The 22,079-nt window shown below is 42.1% G+C and overlaps 2 protein-coding genes across 4 annotated transcripts in view; one reads left to right on the top strand and one right to left on the bottom strand.

Annotated features, from left to right (window-relative positions):
* RMI1 (RecQ mediated genome instability 1) overlaps positions 1–22,079 on the bottom strand; it is a 389,280-nt gene that overhangs the window by 80,968 nt on the left and 286,233 nt on the right. The gene's annotated exons all lie outside the window — the stretch shown is intronic.
* The window catches only part of SLC28A3 (solute carrier family 28 member 3), a 56,661-nt gene that overhangs the window by 8,529 nt on the left and 26,053 nt on the right, over positions 1–22,079 (top strand). Inside the window, exons 2-3 of the mRNA XM_061200544.1 lie at positions 18,410–18,508; positions 21,700–21,782. Coding sequence (XP_061056527.1) covers positions 18,410–18,508; positions 21,700–21,782 — 182 coding nt within the window. The remainder of the gene's footprint in view (positions 1–18,409; positions 18,509–21,699; positions 21,783–22,079) is intronic.

The following is a 22,079-nucleotide window of genomic DNA, read 5'->3' as shown; positions in this document are numbered from 1 at the left end:
TGAGGACTGGTCAGACCCAGACAGATGAAGCAGCTGGGGAGCAAAGGTCTAGGCACAGGGTATGTTGGAGCCAGCAAGGCAGGGCATAAAGTCAAGAAAAGATATTTCTAGGAGCCAGCAAATGTGAGGCTTTCTGTTGACCCACACAGCCGCTTCCTTGTTCCCCTGCAGAGCATGACGTCTTGAGGTCAGGGAAGAGGGAAGAAAGAAGTGCGAAAGGAAGAATTTAGAAAAGCACAGGTGGGAGGAAGAAGTAGTCTGCTGTGCTCCAAGCACTGACCACAGCGTATGTGGTTCCGACCTTGGCTGCAAATGGCAAGGGGCCTCTTGTTAAGGAGGAAGTGGGAGAGGGAGGAAAGGGGTGAGCTCCTGAAAAAAGCCAGACGGTTGGTGGGCGGGTGGGAAAGTGAGGGTGACAGCAGGGCACAGACACTGAGACTGAAAGCTACATACTAAGTCATTACGAGGAGGGCAAAACCCCTTGGGTTGAGGCTTCAGGCCAGGCTGCCAGGTCCGCCGTTTAGGCAAGTGACCTAACTTCTATACCTATTTCTTCATCCCAAAATAGGTACTAATACCCTGCATCATAAGACTTTTGGGAGATTAATGTAAAGCACTAGTACCTAGCAAGTGCTCAAGTATCAGCAACTATTATTTAAACCATTTACGTGGGGAGGCTATTTTGGTGCCCGCCAAACCAAATTTTGAACTCCAGGTGTGAAGTCTGTCTCTTCTCATAGCAAATACTGGACTCCACTGATAGAAAAACTGTGAGAGATGCCAACATGCAGATCTGAATTGTTACCATGTCAACTGAACATAAAACCTCATGTCCCTGAGGTCTCCAGCACACTGGAGAGCTCGGCCCTCAACATCTGTGTCTCTTCAAAGCACTGTAGAAAGTAATTTACAGATATTCTGGTTCATTTTGATTCATGTTCTATTTAATCAAATGAATTTCTTTTAAAATTTTTATACACTGTTAAGTTTATTCGATGTGTTTCTAGCACTTAATTACTTAATCAGCACTCCCTGGAAAGAAGTGCTTGATGACCAAGGTGACTTTAGAAATCACCAAAAAGCAAATTTTTTCCAACTGTGAGCAAATTCAAATGCCTATGACATAATGATGTGCAACTGACTGGTATAAAATACTCCAGTTCTAAGTAAGGATAATACTTAGAAAGAAATGACCGTAACTCCCCACAATAACATAAGAATCAGGTAGGCACTACTGACCCAGGCTTTATCCTGCAGGTGATTCAGGCTTTGGCATAAAACACACCTTTCTTCCCCACTCCCGCACCTCGTGGCTTGAGGGGTCTTAGTTCCCGGACCAGGGATCGAACCTGGGCCCCCTGTAGTGGAAGCTCAGAATCCTGGACCACCAGGGGATTCCCTAAAACACTCCTTTACATAAAGAGGGCTGGAGAGTGGCTGAAGCAGGAACCAAAAGTAGACTTGGAGTCAATTTCACTGAACTTGCAGGAAGGTCCCAAGTTGTAACACCCACTGTATAAACCAATGGTTGCAAACGCAAAGCAGGATTTTGACTAGCTCAGGGACTATTCAAGATAATACAAGATGAAGTTACAAGATGAAGGTGTCATTAATGATATCTGATGTCTCTTGACACCACCTGTATCTCTCCTTCCCTATTTCCCTTTTCTTCCTTCTTATTCTGTCTTACTCCAATAATAGACTTTAATAAAAGCTGAAGCCATGTTTTCTGCTCTTAATTTTAGAAATAAAATTAAGAAATAAATTTAAATATTAGAAATAAGTCTTTCAGTGACTATTCTGACTAAATTGCTTCACAGTCAAGTGTTATTACATCCTTCATAGCTTTTGTATATTATAAATATTAGAGTAAATTTCTTAATCTTTCGATCTTTGGCTGACAGTCAGGAGCCCTACAGAAAGAAGACCACCACCAGCCTTGTGGCCCATGGTGAAAGCATTTTTATAAACAAAACACAATCTACAGTCACCTCACCATCTGAATTTTGATCCCATCAGACAGACTGGAGATTTGCCTACTAAAACAAATCAGAGAAGGAAATGAGGGTAAGAAGAATCTTAATTTCAACTGAGAAATTCAAAGGGATTTTATCCTTGTTTATTAATTTTTTTCTCAACTGTAGGAAGATGTTTTGCTTATAAGAGCACCTCCGGTTCCCCTGTGACTAAATGGGTTGCATCTTTGGAATGTCAGACACAGCCAAGTTTACTCCAGTTAACACGTAGAAGTAGTACCTTGAACTTTTTAATAGTCCTTATACTGACTACAATTAATGATCAATTAAATAATTTATGGTTGACAGCTTTTCCCCTAAACTCCCTGAGAACAGGGACTGTAATGCAATGCCCTGTAACTAATACAGTTTCTACGCCATAGTAGGTGCACAGTAAGTATTTATTAAAGGAATGAATGAGAATGCTTGGGATGGAGCCCCAAGGAACTATATGTAACATTAAGGGTTGAGTGAAAAGGCTTATACGGTACAGGAAAAGGAGAAGGAGACATACAGATGGTAGGAAAGAACTAGCAAAATGTGATCACATGGTCCACTATGTATGATGAAAACTGGACTTAGGGGAATGGAAACCATCGATTACTTTAGCAAGGGTGATTTCCATAGTGTGGTAAGAATGAAAGCCATTTTGGCATGGGTTCAAGAGTGAATATGAGGCAAAAAATGGAACCAGTGTCTTGTCTGATCAGGCTGCTATAACAAAACACTACAGACTCAGTAGCTTAAAGACAACAGAAATTTATTTCTAGAGACCAGAAGTCTAAGATCAAGGTGTTAGCTCGGTCAGTGTTCTAGTGTGAGCCCTCTTCCTGGTTTAGAGCCAGCACCTTTGAAATCACCGTGTCCTCACATGGTAGAAGGGGCTAGGGATCTCTGTGGGCTCACTTTTATAAGGGCACTAATTATTCCCATTCATGAGTGCTTCACCCTCAAGACTTAAGCAACTCTCAAAGCCCCTACTTCCTAATACCATCATCTTTGGGGGTTAGAATTTCAACACAATGAATTTTGAGGGGACACAAACATTCAGACCGTAGCAACCAGTAAGTGCAGATAGAAAACTGTTTTTTGGGTTTTTTGTTTTTTGTTTTTTTTTTTAAATAAATACATATACTCAAGGATGCTTGCTCATTGCTTTGTTTCTTTTTTTTTTTTTAATTTTTGTTTATTTATTTATTTATTTTTGGCTGTGTTGGGTCTTCGTTTCTGTGCGAGGGCTTCCTCTAGCTGCGGCGAGCGGGGGCCACTCTTCATCGCGGTGCGCGGGCCTCTCACTATCGCGGCCTCTCTTGTTGCGGAGCACAGGCTCCAGACACGCAGGCTCAGTAGCTGTGGCTCACGGGCCTAGTTGCTCCGCGGCATGTGGGATCTTCCCAGACCAGGGCTCGAACCCGTGTCCCCTGCATTAGCAGGCAGATTCTCAACCACTGCGCCACCAGGGAAGCCCCTGTTTTTTGGGTTTTGTTTTAAATTTATTTTATTATTTTATTTTATTTATTTATTGTTTCTGGCTGTGTTGGGTCTTCGTTGCTGTGTGCGGGCTTTTCTCTGGTTGCGGTGAGCGGGGGCTACTCTTCATTGCGGTTCACCAGCTTCTCATTGCGGTGGCTTCTCTTGTTGCAGAGCATGGGCTCTAGGTGCACGGGCTTCAGTAGTTGTGGCTCGTGGGCTCAGTGGTTGTGGCTCACGGGCTCTAGAGCGCAGGCTCTGTAGTTGTGGCACACGGGCTTAGCTGCTCCGCGGCATGCGAGATCTTCCCGGACCAGGGATCAAACCCATATCCCCTGCACTGGCAGGCGGATTCTCAACCACTGCGCCACCAGGGAAGCCCAGAAAACTGGTTTTTAATGGGAGAAGAATTCTTGGCTTCACATATTAAAAAATTGATAAAGATGCAACTATTAGAAAATCAAGGGAAAAGAGGGTTGAGTAAGGTAGTGCATGGGAAAGCACAGAGCACTGTGCCTGGCCCAGAGAAAGAAGTCCAGATGTTGTCATATTATTGCTCTTAGGATTAGCTTCTCCATGCGTGTCTTGAGACCTCTCCCTCTCAAACGTATAGTAGAAGTTCTTGTGGGAGGGTCTTCAACTATTCAAACAACAGCCTAAGTCAAAGAAAAGCAAAAGAAACAATAACAGGAAATTGGAACCAGGCTGAAATAATCACGCATTATCAAGTGCAAATATGAAAAACTAAGATAAGAGTGAAAGACAACCCAGCAGGAGAAGGGCAGTGATGTCTTGGAGTGTACAATTCTACATTTATACGACTTTTAGCTAGTTCCAGGATCTGGAAACCACATGTGAAAAAAGGAAAACATATACATATGTGTTTTTGGAGAAATTTAACTCCACTATTGGTGATGACTTGGTTAGGGTGGTGACAGGTCGACCATCCCATTATAAAGTTACATTTCTCTCTTTCTAATTAGTAAGTGATCTGAGCAGTGATTCTTCAGGCTGTGTGAATATCCAGTTCCCCAGCACATTTCACCGCATGGTTTTTGCATCCATTGATGACCCTTTCCTGGATCAATTATTACTTTGGGAGTTGCAAAATGGTAACCTTCATTTCTTCAGTATTCCTTACCCCACATTGTTTTGAAAAGAATGCACTTCCCTTTTTTTGTCTTTCTCTCTTTTTGAGTATCGTTGTAGACTAACATTCCCTTTTATTCAATGTTTTATAATCAATTACCAACATTATTTGTTTCTTCCAAACTTTTTATGAAATTTTTCAAACATACAGAAAAGTTGAAAGAATTTCATAGTGAACGCATCACCCACATTCTACAATTTACATTTTACTATCCTTTATCACATATTTCTTCATTTATGCTGCCCTCTATCCATCCATCATTCCATCGTATTTTTTTTTTTTAATTTTATTTATTTATTTATTTATTTTGGGCTGTGTTGGGTCTTCGTTTCTGTGCGAGGGCTTTCTCTAGTTGTGGCGAGCGGGGGCCACTCTTCATCGCAGTGCGCGGGCCTCTCACTGTTGTGGCCTCTCTTGTTGCGGAGTACAGGCTCCAGACACGCAGGCTCAGTAGTTGTGGCTCACGGGCCTAGTTGCTCCGCGGCATGTGGGATCTTCCCAGACCAGGGCTCGAACCCGTGTCCCCTGCATTGGCAGGTGGATTCTTAACCACTGCGCCACCAGGGAAGCCCCCGTCGTATTTTTTGACATAAGTTGCAGTCATTATTCACATTTTTTACTTTTTGGTACTCTCAGTTTGTCCCAAATTTGGCCAGTGATCAGAGTATATTAAAATGAGGTCATGTTAATGGTTTTTACCAGGTTCCCACTTCCAGACTACCAGAATCAGAAGTGGGGCTGAGGGTTGGCCTTCATGGCACCTCTATCTTGCCGCATTAGTGGAATGGCCCAACCAAGTGGACATTGCATGCAACAACCAATCTCCAGCCTACCTGAGCTTGTCTGGTCTGGCACCAGAATTACATTGGAAGCTAATCTGCATTTCATCTTTTAAATATAACCCAGGACTCTGATCATTTCTGATAGAAAAAAAACAACCTCTTTTAGAAAAATAGTATGACATCAGCCTCGAACAATTAAGCAGGAAGCTTAACCATCACTCATTTTCTCTTTATTTCAAGAATCTATATGAACCAGATGCTAAGTCCTTTATTCTTGGGCATTATTTGACTTATCTGACTAGTAGATTTACTGGATGATAATATGGACAGAACCAGAAGTAAAACCAGGACCTCCAACGACAAATAAGAAAAAAAAAAAAAAGGTCCATATTCTCCTAGATGTATCCATTTATGGTGGCTTCATAAATAAGAGATACATCAGGTGGGGAGTGGGCAGGGAAACCTTTCCCATGGGCCTGAGGAGAAAGGGGCACATTCCACTCCACAGACCAAGAGGAGATTGAACTCCATGTTTGAAATGTATGTGACAGATGCAAAAGGACACTCACTACATTAAGCTATTAAGTACAAGTAGAAAAAAGAATTCGTATCTATTGCATAATTTACATCCATGGCATTGAAATTAAAGTGGTTATTTGAACTTGCCACTGGACCTTGCTGGGGGTTTTTTTCCTTGTTTTTTAAAGTGTTAATAAAGATGCATATATGTTATTCTATCAAAAATTAATTTTAATATTTTTTTAAATAAATTTATTTATTTATTTCTGGCTGTGTTGGGTCTTAGTTTCTGTGCGAGGGCTCTCTCCAGTTGCGGCAAGCAGGGGCCACTCTTCATCGCGGTGCGCGGGCCTCTCACTGTCGCGGCCTCTCTTGTTGCGGAGCACAGGCTCCAGACGTGCAGGCTCAGTAGTTGTGGCTCAGGGGCCCAGTTGCTCCGCGGCATGTGGGATCTTCCCCGACCAGGGCTCGAACCCGTGTCCCCTGCATTGGCAGGCAGATTCTCAACCACTGTGCCACCAGGGAAGCCCAATTTTAATATTTTAATAACTGTATTTCAATATAATTGGCTTCCTTTTAATCCTATATATTTAATTTTATGTATTTTAAAACACTCTGAAACGGGTGCATCAGCTCCACCAACTGCCCTGCTTCAGGACAGTTCCCAGAAGTTGCACATAGCTTCCATCACAGTGGCAGAACTTCATCATAACCACTGGGAGTTTAGGATATATGCCTTTTTCTGGGAAACCGTAGGCCCTGCTAAAATTCAGAGTTACATTTCTAAAGGAAATGGGGAAGAATAGATGTTGGGGACAACTAGCAGTCTTGGCCATAATATTATATTTTTTATTGGAGTCCAAGAGCTGTTAATTAGATTCCTATTTTTTGTTGTCATTTTGGTTTTCCTTTATCCTTACTTTCCCACTTGATTTGTCATAGACTGAAAGAGTTCTCTCAACCTCTTTCTAAATGTGTCTCTAGATTTTTCTCCCAGTTTCCCTTGTGAATCTATGCCACTTGTACATAGATAGCCATCCTTCAGAGAGTGAGATTGTACCCCGACCACTGGCTTCTTTTTGGACGTGGTAATGGAATTTTTTGTCCTCTCTTCAGCCTTGATTGATTAAGATGATGACCACTGCGTGTTTCACCTTTCTGAGTCATTTTCAGTATATGGTTGTGTTCTGTTATTCCATCTGATTCAATCAAATAGATTTGCTTGCCCTTAGCTTCTCTCATCATATTTGATGTGATTTTTTAAAAAAACTTTTCATTAGTTTGGTTATTTTTGTTTGGTTTCTTCTGAAGACATATTTTGTTTGTTTGTTTGTTTTAATGGCTCCTTTTATAACCAACTTAAGATTGTGAGTAATCACAAAATTTCTATATTTTCTACTTTCCATTATTTTATTTCCTTCTCTTCCATCACTTAATTTTAACTGACTGTATATCTTTTAGTGTTTACCTTTCTATCTTAAACACTGCTACTTACAATCTCTTCCAGCTCGCAGAAATTAAAAGTTGAGGAAACTGGCTTATTTATCCTACCATCAAAATTTTTGTTTCCTTCTCCTTCAAGTGGTGCTCTGATAATCTTTTCTACATTATCAGGGGTTGTAATGTTTATAATTTGTTCTGGAAATTTACTCCCTGGAGTTGTTTTGGATTTCGATTCATTAAAAAGATTCAAAACATGCTATCACTTCTTTTGCCAAAATTTCTCCATTTATCATTTGTTTGGCTGGTTCTTCCTCAAGGTGTTTCTTCAAGAAAGCTCACAGAAGTCATATTCCATGAGTACTTGCATGTTTAAATGTATTTTTTTCTAAATCCAACAAATAGAAACCTTCGTCTAATTTTTCTCCTTCAGGTACAGAATTCTTGACTCTTTCCACTTCTCCTTATGTCTCTATCCTTAGAGGTTCCTTTTGCCTCTGGCTCACGAAGATCACGAAGGAGAATGTCATCAGTGTTCTGTAGCCCTGACTCCTTGCAGCCAACTCAAAGCTCTGTTCACAGCATTCAGAGGTGACAGAGAATTGTGCCAGGGCAGTGTGACAATGAGTCCCAGCCTGGTCAGGTGGTTTCCTTGGCACCCGGTCTGTGAACCCACACAGGCTGGCAAGAAAAACAGGCATATTTCACGGAGGAGCAGTCCAGCCAGTGCCCATCACCCCACATTACGGATTACGTAAACCCAAGACTTGAGCCAGAGGTTACCTGCACCAAGAGGGTCAGAAGCAATAGGTAAAGATCGGAGGCTTCTGGAATACTGCCTTTGAAAATGCAACTGTTCCAAGGTAATGCTCATGCAACTTGAAAGAAAATTTTAGAAAGAAATGGCCTTAAAATATTTGACATTTGTAGAGTTTTAAAATAGATAGATAGATAGATGATAGTTAAGAGGGGGGAGGAATGATTGCAATTTGAAGAGATTAGATTCACAAAACAGATGTTGACTTTTACATGCCAACTTTCAACAAGAGGACGAAGTGGCAAAGAGGCGCCACCACCTTTGAGTGGCTGGGCCCCTGCCGCGGTAGGTGGGCCGCGTCACGCCACCTCCGGCTCGTAGCTTTGCCTCCCTCTCCTGTTCTGCCGCGGGCCCACGATACCGCAGTACCAGACACAGGAGGAATTCAGTCACGCAGCGGAGAAACTCTACCTCGCAGACCCTATGAAGGCACGTGTGGTTCTCAAATATAGGCATTCTGATGGGAGTTTGTGTATTAAAGTAACAGGTGATTTAGTTTGTTTGGTGTATAGAACAGACCAAGCTCAAGATGTAAGGAAGATTGAGAAATTCCACAGTCAACTAATGCGACTTATGGTGGCCAAGGAATCCCATCAGTGTTGCCATGGAAACGGACTGGTTTGAAATGAAGACTGTTTGTCATGTTCTTAGGAAGTAAATATCTTTTGAGTTTGAGAAAGTGTTGCGACAGAAAATACTTTATGTAACTAAGTGGGCTATTCAGAAGCCAAGAGATCATTTTTTGTACTTTGTTCTTTAATGTTTACTTTAGAGGGCTAGGAATGTAAATGCTTTCAGTTAGAAAGCCTTTATTTAGTTTTGGAAATGGAACAAGGAATGTCTCTATCTTGGAAACTTTTTGCAGATTGTTTGATGTTAGGCAAAATAAAAAATTACTCTCTGGTAAGTTTTTATCAGTAATTTGAAAATGAGATATCAAGAAAAGTCAATTCTTCCTTAAATTTAGTTAATCTGTCTTTAAAAGAAAATTAAATGTAACCGTTTTGCTGGATTGATATATTTCTTTTGGAGCATAAATTTTGTGCTGTTGATTACCAGCAAATACAAAATACGGTAACTGGAATTAACTGTGCACAGCAGTATAGCTGATTATATATGGTAGTGTAGTCTCAATTATATCTTAAAATAACTATGAAAACAAGTATGCTTTACCTTAAACTTTACAAATTTAAACTATATATTTTGTTTTGTTTTGTTTTATTTTTATAAATTTATTTATTTATTTTTGGCTGTGTTGGGTCTTCGTTGCTGCATGCGGGCTTTCTCTAGTTGCAGCGAGCAGGGGCTATTCTTCGTTGCCGTGAGAGGGCTTCTCATTGCAGGGGCTTCTCATTGAGGTTGCTTCTCTTGTAGCGGAGCCTGGGCTCTAGGCGTGCGGGCTTCAGTAGCTGTGGCACGCAGGCTCAGTAGTTATGGTGCGTGGGCTTAGTTGGTCCACGGCATGTGGGATCTTCCAGGACCAGGGCTCAAACCTGTGTCCCCTGCATTGGCAGGAGGATTCTTAACCACTGCGCCACCAGGGAAGTCCCTGGTTTTTTTTTTTTTAACATCTTTATTGGAGTATAATAGCTTTACAATGTTGTGTTAGTTTCTGCTGTATAAAAAAGTCAATTAGCTATACATAAACATATATCCTCATATCTCCTCCCTCTTGCATCTCCCTCCCACCCTCCCTATCCCACCCCTCTAGGTGGACACGAAGCACCGAGCTGATCTCCCTGTGCTATGTGGCTGCTTCCCACTAGCTATCTATTTTACATTTGGTAGTGTATATATATCCATGCCACTACATCTGCGTCTTTATTCCTGTCCTGCCCCTAGGTTCTTCAGAACCATTCTTTTTTTTTTTAGATTCCATAAACTCTATTTTTAAATATAAGGGATTCATCGTATCATTAACTTGTTGAGGAAAGTCTTACTTTGAATCTAATTTTCGGTGCTCAGAAACATCTGCCAATACTTTAAATGCATGAACAGAATGTTCACTAATGGATTGAAACAACTATATTACAGAAATATTTGCCACATATTTGCCATCTATATTTTCTCAGAAGGGCTAAGGATTATTTGAACTGTTAAATTTTTGCATACCTCTACGACACCCCAACACATTTCTCTCATTACTTAATCAAGGTGTTAAGCATGACTGACACAACTGTTCTCCATTAAACCAGAAATATGATATTATTTGATATTTATCTTATATTTATAACTTGAATTTTACCACCTAAATATAACGTTCACATGTTGATTCCTACATTAAAATATTTTTTGTTAGGAATTTGTGTGTTAACCAACGTTTTAACATGGAAAGTTCCGTTAGCCATATGAATTTTGGCATGTTTCAGAGAGATCAGTAAATAAAATATTACATGAATAAAAAAAAAAAAGAGGACAAATTGACTAAATGGCCCAGAGCAAGCAAGCAAGTAGCAAACTAAACCATAAAATTAACATAAAAGTCAATGAATACTTACTGTGTGTGGCACCAGACTGATCACACAGCCCCGCTAGGTAGGTAAAGAAAGCTGTGTTCCCATGTAATAGGGTATGAGGCCTCAAGAAAGTAAGGCTGGATTTGAACCCAGGTATGACCATGGAACCCAAGATTTTTATCATAATACAGCACCAATTCATACAGATAACTTACCAATATTCCAAGAAGCAGTCATCTAAGATTTATGTTAAGTCACTGCCTGTGATCTCTTTATATCGCATTTTGGAATTTTAAGTTATTATTTGAGGCCGTTGTTCTAGTCTAGTCCCATTCCATATTCAGAGAAATGGATACAGAAAGGTTAGATCACTTGAAGAAGCTCAGAAAAGCAACAGAAACTGGAGATGTATTACCAACACCTTCACTTAGACATTTAAGGCTTAGAATATTAAAACATAAGGTAACCTTCTTAAAGAAATAGAGAAAGTAGTTCCGTGCTAGTCCTGTACCACTTGTAGAGACACAGTTTTATCTGTTATTTTAAGTTTGAGAGCCCCTTTTCCATTCATTCAAAAACAGTCATTGAGCTCTTCTATGCCTGGCACTGTGCTGAGCACATAGTATTCAGCAGAGAACAGAGGACAAAGTATCTGCCTTCTCAACTTAGAGTCCAGGGGGTAAAATACAGATTTACACAGTCCCAAGTCCAAATGACATCACATTCCCATTCTTGTTGCTGGCCTTGGGACTTTGACATCCATGGCAACATTTAAGGCATGCCTTGGTCTCAGAACGCACCACACTGATTGCTTCTGTTACTGAATTAAACACAAGGCCTCCGTCTTGGGGTAGCCAAACCAAAGCCCCCTTGGCTCAGTCAGGGAGTTCTTTCCCACCTGGGCTCATGCTGCCAATAATGAAACTGAGTTTGGTGCAAGCCAGACGGGCTTTTATTCTATAGCCAGAGAATGGAGAAGGGGAACTCATGCTCTAAAGGCACCTTCTCCCCGGAGGGAGGGAGTAAGGGAATTCCAAGGGTTAGGAGGCAGACAGGTCATCAGGCTCTAGGAAAGGGTGGAGATGTCCAAGGGCAGCTGGGGCATGTGCAGTCTTCCACACTCCTTTGCACACGGCATGAATTGTGCCTTGCAGAGTACAAATCCCTGCTTCGGGCGGAGATCTTAGCATGGTAATGAAGCAAAGGTAACTCTTGATGCCTCCAGGTTTTATCTGTGCAGGCGCCTTCCTGTGGTCAAGTCAGAGCCAGCTCTGGGGGGTTGACCACTGCATATCTCTCAAAGCATGTATCTCTCACAGGACAGCTGCAAAGCATCTCTGCCAAACACCAGGTACTTTTGAAACAAACACAGAGATAGATCAGGCAAGTGTCCTTCAGCTCTCAGGAGATGGTATAGAAACACAGAGATAAATCAAGGCAAGAAAAGTGGTGACCTTTAGTCTACTTTGTCCACTATCTGGTTTTACTGTGGGCCTTTGTGGCAACCTGTTGATAAAACACAACTAGCCTGCATGGCTAAAAACCAGTTTCTATGCCTGGGGCCTGGGCTGCATAGCATGGATGACACTTCCAGGAAGTTTGCATTAAAAGTGCACAAAGATGTGAAAATAGATACACACACACATACATATGTAGAAAATTAAATAAACAACTTTTATCACCAATCTAATCTGTGCTGGCAGTATAAAGCCCTCCACCCAAGGTATATTATCCCCCTAGAACTCACCATGTAATGCCAAGCCCTAGAACGAATTAAAGAACTTCACAGCGACTTCTCGGGATCCTTGTCAACATCACTTTGCCACTGGGAAATGCCCATCCTTCATAAACCTATATGCTCCACATCCAACCAAAGGTTAGGATCAAAGTCTACTTGGGTGAAGGTTTCCGTTCTTGCCCCAGGTCTCAAAGCCCAGCTGTGCCCCCTCAACAAAGTCAGTCACCCAGTCAGAACACACGGGGCCAGAGCAGCTTCTATAAGGAAGGTGGAAAGAAAGGTCCCCCTGGCACAGTGATGCTGAGTCTCAGCAGAGAAACCGCGGCCGAGAAATGGAAGCCACGTTGTTCAATCAGGGCCACAATGGGAGGGAGAGACCAAGTGAGTGGAGCAGGCACAGTTAGAAGAAGAAAGAATGTCAAACTCATCATGGAGACATGACCTGCCCACAAATGCAGGAGTGCCCATTCATGTTATTTAAAGGGCACAGTTGACTTAGAACCAGTCTATGGGGTCAGAAGGCCACCGTGCTGGCGTGAGAAATGACCACCAGAACCTAAATAGAGTTTAAAAGTGGCCACAAGCCTTTCTGGAATCTTCAACACCTCTGTCATTTCTACTCTTGTCTAGAGTCCAAATCAGGCTTTCTTAATTGAAAAGGAATTCAATCTGTAGGTACACTACTATGTCTTTAGACATTCCCAAGGCCAAAGGGTCTTGGCCCAAGGGCCAAACTCTATGAGTACAATATGGCCTGCAGTTGGAAAGTCTGAGTTCAGATTCCATCTCATCTACTTCTGGTTGTGCAACCTGAGTCAAGTAATCTTCTTCTCTTTGCTTTAGTTTCCTCATCTATAAAAAGAGGGATCCTGGTACCCACCTCACAGGGCTCTTAGGATCAGATTTCTTTTTTTCTTTTTTTCTTTTTTGGCTGTGAGGGGTCTTCGTTGCTGCACGCGGGCTTTCCCTAGTTGCAGCAAGCAGGGGCTACTCTTTGTTGTGGTGCGCGGGCTTCTCATTGCGGTGGCTTCTCTTGTTGCGGAGCATGGGCTCTAGGCTCATGGGCTTCAGTAGTTGCAGCACTCGGGCCCTAGAGCACGTGGGCTTCAGTAGTTGTGGCATGTGGACTCAGTAGCTGCAGCGCACGGACTCTAGGGTGGGCGGGCTCAGTAGTTGTGGCGCACAGGCTTAGTTGCTCCACGGCATGTGGGATCTTCCCAGACCAGGGATCGAACCTGTGTCCCCCGCATTGGCAGGTGGATTCTTAACCACTGCACCACCAGGGAAGTCCGGGATCAAATACTGATACAAAACGTTGTAAAGGGTTTCATGATGTGTCTTGTACCTACTAAATATTATGTAAGTTTAGGTGCACATAAAAGCAAAAACCAAAAGTAATAAGGGAGAAGTTTGTTTCCTGCAGGTAAGTCAGGAGGTGGTAGTACAGAGCCAGAGTGGGAGCACAGTTCAAGGTTTTCAGGGGCCCAAACCCCCCGCCCCCTGGTTCACCATTTTGACATCACCAAGATGGGGCCCGTGTGTTCATGTCCCAGCTGGAACCATCCACACACCAGGCAGCAGGACAGAGGAGAAGATAGAAGGGACAAAGAGGACCTGCCAGCCATCTCTTAAGGAGCGACCCCAAGCTGCCCCACTAAGGGCTCCACTTCTATTTACATTTCATTGGCCAGAACCTAGTTAAAAGGGAAGCCTGGAATCATAGCCTTCATTCTGGGTGGCGATGTGTTCAGCTAGAATTCTATAGAAGGGGGCCCCCTCCACAAATAGATGGCAGGGGAGGGTGATTTCAGTTTTCAGAACTTCTATTTTCTAGAAGTTATATGGTTTAGAAACTGAATGAAAGGAAGAAATTAATTTAAAAGGCCTCTGTCCACCTGTACTCCCTGGAACAGCCACTGTAGATCTATAGTTGCTCGAACAGCATGGAAATGCAAGATCAGAAAGACAGGTAGGGGGCTTCCCTGGTGGCGCAGTGGTTAAGAATCCGCCTGCCAGTGCAGGGGACACGGGTTCAAGCCCTGGTCCGGGAAGATCCCACATGTCGCTGAACAACCAAGCCCGTGCACCACAACTACTGAGCCTGCGCTCTAGAGCCCGCGAGCCACAACTACTGAAACCCACGCACTTAGAGCCCCTGCTCCGCAACAAGAGAAGCCACCGCAATGAGAAGCCCGCGCACCGAAACGAAGAGTAGCCCCCGCTCGCCGCAACCAGAGAAAGCCCGCCCCCAGCAACGAAGACCCAACGCAGCCAAAAATAAATACATAAATAAATAAATTTATTTTTAAAAAAAAAGACAGGTAGGGAAAAAAACCCAGGCACCGTGTACTCCCGGCTCAAGGATCTGCCTCCAGAGGGAGCCCAGTCCAAGATTACCCGCTTAGGACACTCAGCCACTAACACTAAGTAGAGAAATTAAAAGTGGTGTGCTATAAATTGCTTAGAAATACTCATACACGACACCCACAATGTTGTTACCCATTCAGTGGACAGGTGTGCCCTCAGAATACAGTCATGGTTATAGGAGTCCAGTGTACTAAGGTATCTATTAATCTGACTTGCTAAATAGATGGAAAGAAACAATGGGCTAAGAAGTAATTATGGGCCACCTGTTATATAGCTCCCACGACTCCAGTTTAAAAAGAAGCAGAGATATAGGTGTTTTAAGGGTCATTTTTCAGGCACCAATTAACACCCACAAACACCCCAATTGTTTCTGTTGGAAATCCTCAGCCGGGAGATATAGTTCTTCTGAAAACACTAAAAAGCCCAAGCATGGGGGCTTCCCTGGTGGCGCAGTGGTTAAGAACCCGCCTGCCAATGCAGGGCACACGGGTTCAAGCCCTGGTCCAGGAAGATCCCACATGCCGCGGAGCAACTAAGCCCGTGCGCCACAACTACTGAGCCTGCGCTCTAGAGCCCCCGAGCCAGAACTACTGAGCCCACGAGCCGCAACTACTGAAGCCCACGTGCCTAGAACCCGTGCTCCACAACAAGAGAAGCCACCGCAGTGAGAAGCCCGCGCACAGCAACGAAGACCCAACGCAGCCGAAAATAAAAATAAATTAAATAAATAAATCAAAAAAAAAAAAAAAGCCAAGGCATGTAATCTAGCAGGGGTAAAACAATCCCATTAATGTTACAAATACATCCAGAAGTGCTCTTGTTGCCACTTATGCCCACTTTAACCCCAGCCCCACGCCAACCCCCCTCCCCTCCCCCTTCCTCTTTCATTAACTTTAAAAAGGACAGCTCCACCCTCTTGTTCCACAAGGAAGTTTCAGATTCTGCCACCAGGTGGCAGGAATAATCAGCACCAAGAAGCTGAAGCTCTTGGAACCAGAAAATGTCAGGATTCTGGAAGGGACCATGAGAACACGAAGTCGAAACTATGTTGTCTAGATGGGTGGACAGAGGGGTAGGAAGATATGACCTGCCCAGGGTCACATGTGTAATTAGGGACCTAAAGGACCAAGCCCCCTCCGTTACCTGTGTCCTGTTTTTCCACCAACTCTTGCTGGGTTTTATTTTTAACATTTTATTAAGCAAATTTTCAGCACCCATGAAAGTCGGAATAGTAAAAGGAGTCCCTAAGTGCCCATCAGCCAGCTTCAGCAATTAGCAACACTTTGTCATCTTTCCACACTATATATATTGTCCTCCACATACCGCTATATTTTGGTTTTTGGTTTTTTTTAAAATTTATATATTTACTTATTTATTTTTGGCTGCACTGGGTCTTCATTGCTGTGCACGGGCTTCCTCTAGTTGCGGCGAGCGGGGGCTACTCTTCTTTTCCGTGCACGGGCTTCTCATTGCGGTGGCTTCTCTTGTTCCAGAGCACAGGCTCTAGGCGCGCGGGCTTCAGTAGTTATGGCTCGTGGGCTTCAGTAGTTGTGGCTCACGGGCTCTAGAGCGCAGGCTCAGTAGTTGTGGCGCACGGGCTTAGCTGCTCCGTGGCATGTGGGATCTTCCCTGGACCAGGGCTCGAACCCGTACCCCCTGCATTGGCAGGCAGATTCTTAACCACTGTGCCACCAGGGAAACCCCATACCACTGTATTTTGATACCAAATATCCAGAGGTACTACACTGCACTAGATAATGCAACGTTAAAGTCACCTTGGTTCACTAATTCAACAAACAATCGTTAGTATCTGTCATATGCAAGGAACTGGGCTAAAGTAAGGTATGAGCACTTGTAACACAATAAAGCAGTTTGGCCACAAAACTTTTATGCATAAATCATATGTGTGCAGGAAGTTAGACTTTATTCACGTTTATACACTCTTGTGTTTCAGTAAATGGAACATGTAATACAAGTTGGAATTGCATTTTTTTCCCTAGATCTGTGGGGCCAGCCAGAGATCTAAATTTAAAATCAAACTCATACACTTGTTCCTTTTTCAAAGACATGGTTGCAGCCGACAGGGCTAGCAGGGAACATGTCCTGAAAAGATACAGGCACCTACCTGACACTGTTTATCTATCTGTTGCCTTACTTGGAATGAAGTACCATATAAAATGTCTCGTTGGGCTGAGATGGGAGAAAGATCGGACCCACCCAAAATAGGTAAAAGATAAATGAACCAGGTATTTGTCACATTTGGAAAAAGCGGTAGGGGGTCAGGATACCCATCCAAGAGCAAACCCTACTCAGTTTGTTAAAGTAAAATCAAAAAAAGTAAAAATAAAATTGGTCTCACAAAAGAAGCCATTTTTTTCTTATGCTCATTCCTACCAGAGAATGCTTTCAACGGAACAAAACACATTTTAACATCTCATAGATCCAACATCTAAGAATAAAATTATCCGGCCCATGGTTTACTATATTTTGTTTTGTTTTATAATATGAAAGTCTGTGTGATGTGTTGGAAAGGAGGTTGGAAACCAACATGCTTATCTCAGCTCTGCTTATTAGAAAGTTACATGGCCTAGACCCAGCAACTTTGTTCCGTTCTGTCTTCCTCAAGTTGGACCACACCAATCTTACCTATCACAACAACAAAAACCAAAATCATCCATGTTTCAAATATAAACAATGACCTTCAGTACAACACATGCATTTTTCAGGTCATCACAGTACTGGCTGAACCATGCTTTATCTTTAAATCTTGTCATATAAGGAACTGCTAATATTTTATAATTTTGCAGGCTAGCAGAGAGAATATGGCAAGCTCAGGGCAGGAGAACTTAGCCTGGGCTTGGAGAAAGTCACGTAGTTCTGTTTGGCTGGGTGTTCCTTCATGGTGCCTGCAAGGGGAGCAGAGTGAGGTAAATAAGCAGGATCGTGCAGCCCTGAACCATGCCAAGGAGTGTGCAACTGACTCTGCAGGCCAGGAGACTCATTTTATTACGGAGGAAGAGTAGCGAAGAAGGAATATAGACAGATCTGGGCGAAAGAAAGATCAGAAGCAGAAAACTGATCAAGAACATGTTTAATCAAAGAAGTGAAATAACGCAGAACATTTAGGCATTTGTTAGTCTTGTACTTAAAGCATTCATATCTTTAAGGAAAAAAATATAAGTGAAATATGTGATCCAAATTTTCAACTAAAACTTATTTTTGGTATCAGCCACCATATGTACTGTAAGATCATATTAGAAAACGGAAAGATTTAGGGATTTCCCTAGTGGTCTAGTGGTTAGGACTCCATGTTTCTGTTGCAAGGGGCACAGGTTAAATCCCTGGTCAGGGAACTAAGATCTCACAAGCCGCGCGGCCAAAAAAAAAGAAAACAAAAGGATTTACATTTCTAGATTGAGATAATTTTCTTCTTCCTTATGTGGCTTCTACAGACAGTAAATTGTCAAAAATTTTAAAAATCATCTGTGTTTCTTTACGTGCCAAGCTTCCCTGGTTCTTTCTTTAATCAGCTGACTCATCTAAACACCTCATCTTTGCCATCCCGTCCCTCAAAAGTCTTTGGGTATCATTCATTGAAAGAACATTTGTTTTGTGGCTCTGAAATGTTATTTTTGCAATCTGTATTTTTTCCTAGTATGATGACGACTGCTTTGAAAACCAGAACGCATCAGGAAATGACAACTCACTAAGGAGTAGAGTTGTACAAAACAGAGAGCAAGAAAATGGCAAACAGGTACGGCTGGAAAGCAGTGAGTTAATCTATCACCGTGTTAACTACTGTGCAACAGCTATGGGGACAGAAAGCATGGCACTCAACTGGCACTCAGAGGAATGAGTTAAATGGTAATTTGAGCGTGTAAGGCAGAGTCATGAGGAAAACACACATGCCCAAACAAAGATTTTGTGTTTATACAACTGTGCTCAGAGTTCTCTGATGGGGAGGGTACCCAGGCTTGCTCTGACACTTCACTATTACTATTAGATTCCAAACTCCATCCCAAGGCAGAAAGCACTGGCTTCAGCAGATAACATCTCAATTTTAAAGTAAATGAAGCAGAAAAGAGTAAGGTTCTAAGACATGGTTCTAAAACTGTGTGCATCACACCCTACGGTTCCTCAGCGACATCTAAGTGTACACAGCAAGCCGAGGTGCTCTGTGACAATGCCACCTCTTATTTCTTTTATTTATTGAATTCTGGTAGGATCTCATTTTTTTGTTTGTTTGCCTGAAAATATCTTTATTATGTGTTCCCTTTTGATGGATATTTTCACTGAGTATAGATTTATTTTTAATTAAAAAAAATTTTAATGAAGTAGAGTTGGTGTACAATATTACATAAGTTACAGGTGTAAGGATCTCATTTGAAGACAGCCTTCTGCTAAAAAGGGAGCAAATTGCCCACCTATATCACCCTTAAAAAAGTAATTTTGGGTGCATATTCTGGGGGGAGTTTGCTCATGATAAAAGAATAACTTATTTGAAGTAGAAAATTTGAAATATTATTGCAGCAAAATTTGGAAGACAAAAAATGACCTAATGACCTGTAGTTCCAGCAAAAAAAAAAAAATCAGTGCCTAACATATTAGAATATAGCTCACTTTAATACAAGTACATATACATCAATAGGCACATGTCACATATATTAGGATCATGCTTTCATATTATTGGGTCATTGTCTCTTTCATTTAATATATTGTAAAAAGTGTTCATATCACTAAGTAGTCTTCAACCAAAAAAAGAGAAAACAATACTTTTCACACAAAAACCTGCACATGGGTGCTTATAGCAGCTTGATTCATAATTGCCAAAACCTGGAAGCAACCAAGATGTCCTTCAGTAGGTGAATGGATAAATAAACTGTGGTCCATCCAGGCAATGAAATGTTATTCAGCACTAAAAACAAATGAGCTATCAAGACATGAAAAGACATGGGGGAGCATTACGTGTGTATTACTAAGTCACAGAAGCAATCTGAAAAGGCTGCATACTGTATGTATGGTCCCAGCTATATGACGTTCTGGAAAAGGCAAACTGTGGAGACAGTAAAAAGATCACTGGCTGCCAAGATGGGAGGGAGGGGTGAATAGGCACAGAGGAGTTTTAGGGCAGTGAAAACACTCTGTATGATACTATGACAGTTGATACATGTTATTAAATACTTGTCCAAACCCACAGAATATAGGACACCAAGAGTGAGCCTTAATGTAAACTACAAACTTTGTCAGTTCATCATTTGTAACAAACGTACCACTCTGGTGGGGAAGTCAATAATGGGGAAGGCTGCATGGGGTGAGGGGCGGGCGGAAAAGTATGGGAAATCTCTGTACCTTCCTCTCAATTTTGCTATGAACCTAAATAAAACCGCTCTTAAAAGTCTTTTTTTTAATTGTTCCACCAAAAAAAGTCAAAAACAAAAAATTAGGTATTATTGTAAACAGAAATATGAAGACTGAGGAGTAGCTACTAGATTTGACAACAATGGTCCTTAGGTGACCTTGGCAGGTGACCTTAGCAGAAGCCATCTCAGTAGACGCCTGGTCACAGTGGCTTGAAAAGTGAGCAGGATGTGAAGGAATGTCACCAAAAGTAAGGGCAATTCTTTCAAGTGGTTTGGCTGTGAAGGGAAGGAGGGAGGGTAGATGTCCCATGGTTGTAGGGTCAAGAAGGTTTTGTTGTTGTTTTGTTTTGTTTTAAAGATGGGAAAGGTTTAAAAACCAAAAAAGAAAACAATAGGAGTGCTAGACATTCCATATAGTAGGTAACTTGGGACAATTTCACTCTAAGAAAATAATAATTATGATCATTTAAATCAAAAATTTACCAAACTTTGACTATTGGCCAAGCTTGGTGTTAGGTGGGAAAAAATGAGAAAGGCAGACGCCTGACCTGTGCAGCTACAGCTTGGACTCAGCTGGTCTCTATTACAATCATCCCATCACCTTCCTTGTACCTGAGGCCCAGCCCACAACAGGAAGGCAGCCTAAGTCAGGAGTACAATGGGAGTTTGGTATCAAAGGACTATATGATCTTTGAGGATCCTTTCAGCTCTTTGGGGGGGTGGGGGGTGGGTTAAAGTAAAGAGAATTGAAGGTCTCATGGGATCTGACAAAAAACTAGAGCTGAGATTTGGCATTATACCTCTTAGAGCATGTTCAAAATTGCTCCACATCTGCCAGCTTCCTCCCAAGCTTCCCTTGCCTTTGCTTACAATAGCTGGACCAGTTTGAGACATTATTGCAAAATGATGAGACGCAGGAAATCCTCTCCACCATCACAAGAATAGGATGGGTCATGGATATTTCAAAGCTAAACAGTACCTGTAAAGATTGTCCATAAAAGATAGCCCAGGTATATACTTCACTCAGTCAGTTAGAGCAAGTGCTAGCTGAGTAAGGGAAATATTTCCCTTTAACCCAACTGATAGAAGAACCCTAGTTCCCAAGGGTAGTTTAACAGCTCTTGAAGATGCTGAGCTACTGTTCACATCTGCAGACCAAGCCTTGGGCTGCCAGGAAAATAAAACCAGCCTTGGTCTCAGTCCTTTGGAAAGTGGGGCTGGCAGAGTCTTACGGAAGATTTGTGCAGCCTCTGGTATTAACTTCATTTAGCACTTGCCTGAAAACAGAGCGGGAGTTGAATGTAGAGACAGGAACTAAACGCAGAGATATTAGCCCTCTCCTTGAAGAAATGGAGAAAATACCAATGGCTCCTTCTGAAGTAAAGGGAGAAATGTATGAACCTGGATTTTTTGTGACAAGGGGGAAAATGTCTGTGCATAGATAATTGGAGCCATCATCTTGCATAATAATTTAAAAGGACCTTCTGGGAAAATTTCCTTGCCAAAATTCTGAGCAAAAGAGATCAGAGTCCATTGTGCTCAGGATTCTCATCATTCCATCTCTGTTCCAATGTTTGATTTCGAGGGTGAAGAGCAAGTCACCATTGAGCAGGATTCTCCAAGAAATGATGAAGATGAGGAGGATGACCAAGAGACGCATCAAAAAGGGTACAGATTTAAACCATAGAAATAACCACACTTACCTCCTAAACACAGTGGTTTTGCCACTTTTTTAATTCTCATCTAATTTTTAACATTAATTATGATTTATCAGAGATGGTCACCACCAATCTCCCCTCCCTACTACCCACCCAACACCATTTTCAGAAAAATTAATGGAGCTCTAGAATAATCAACGTGGTAAATTCAAACTGCTAATGTCCTGGGAACCCAATATCCAGGACAATCTTCTAATTAAAGCTGTGAATCGCCAATTAATTGCTCCAGTCTATACAAAAGTAGTTA

Source organism: Eubalaena glacialis, chromosome 9, assembly GCF_028564815.1.
Source record: "Eubalaena glacialis isolate mEubGla1 chromosome 9, mEubGla1.1.hap2.+ XY, whole genome shotgun sequence".
Lineage (NCBI taxonomy): Eukaryota > Metazoa > Chordata > Mammalia > Artiodactyla > Balaenidae > Eubalaena > Eubalaena glacialis.
This window is presented reverse-complemented; position numbering and strand designations above follow the sequence as displayed.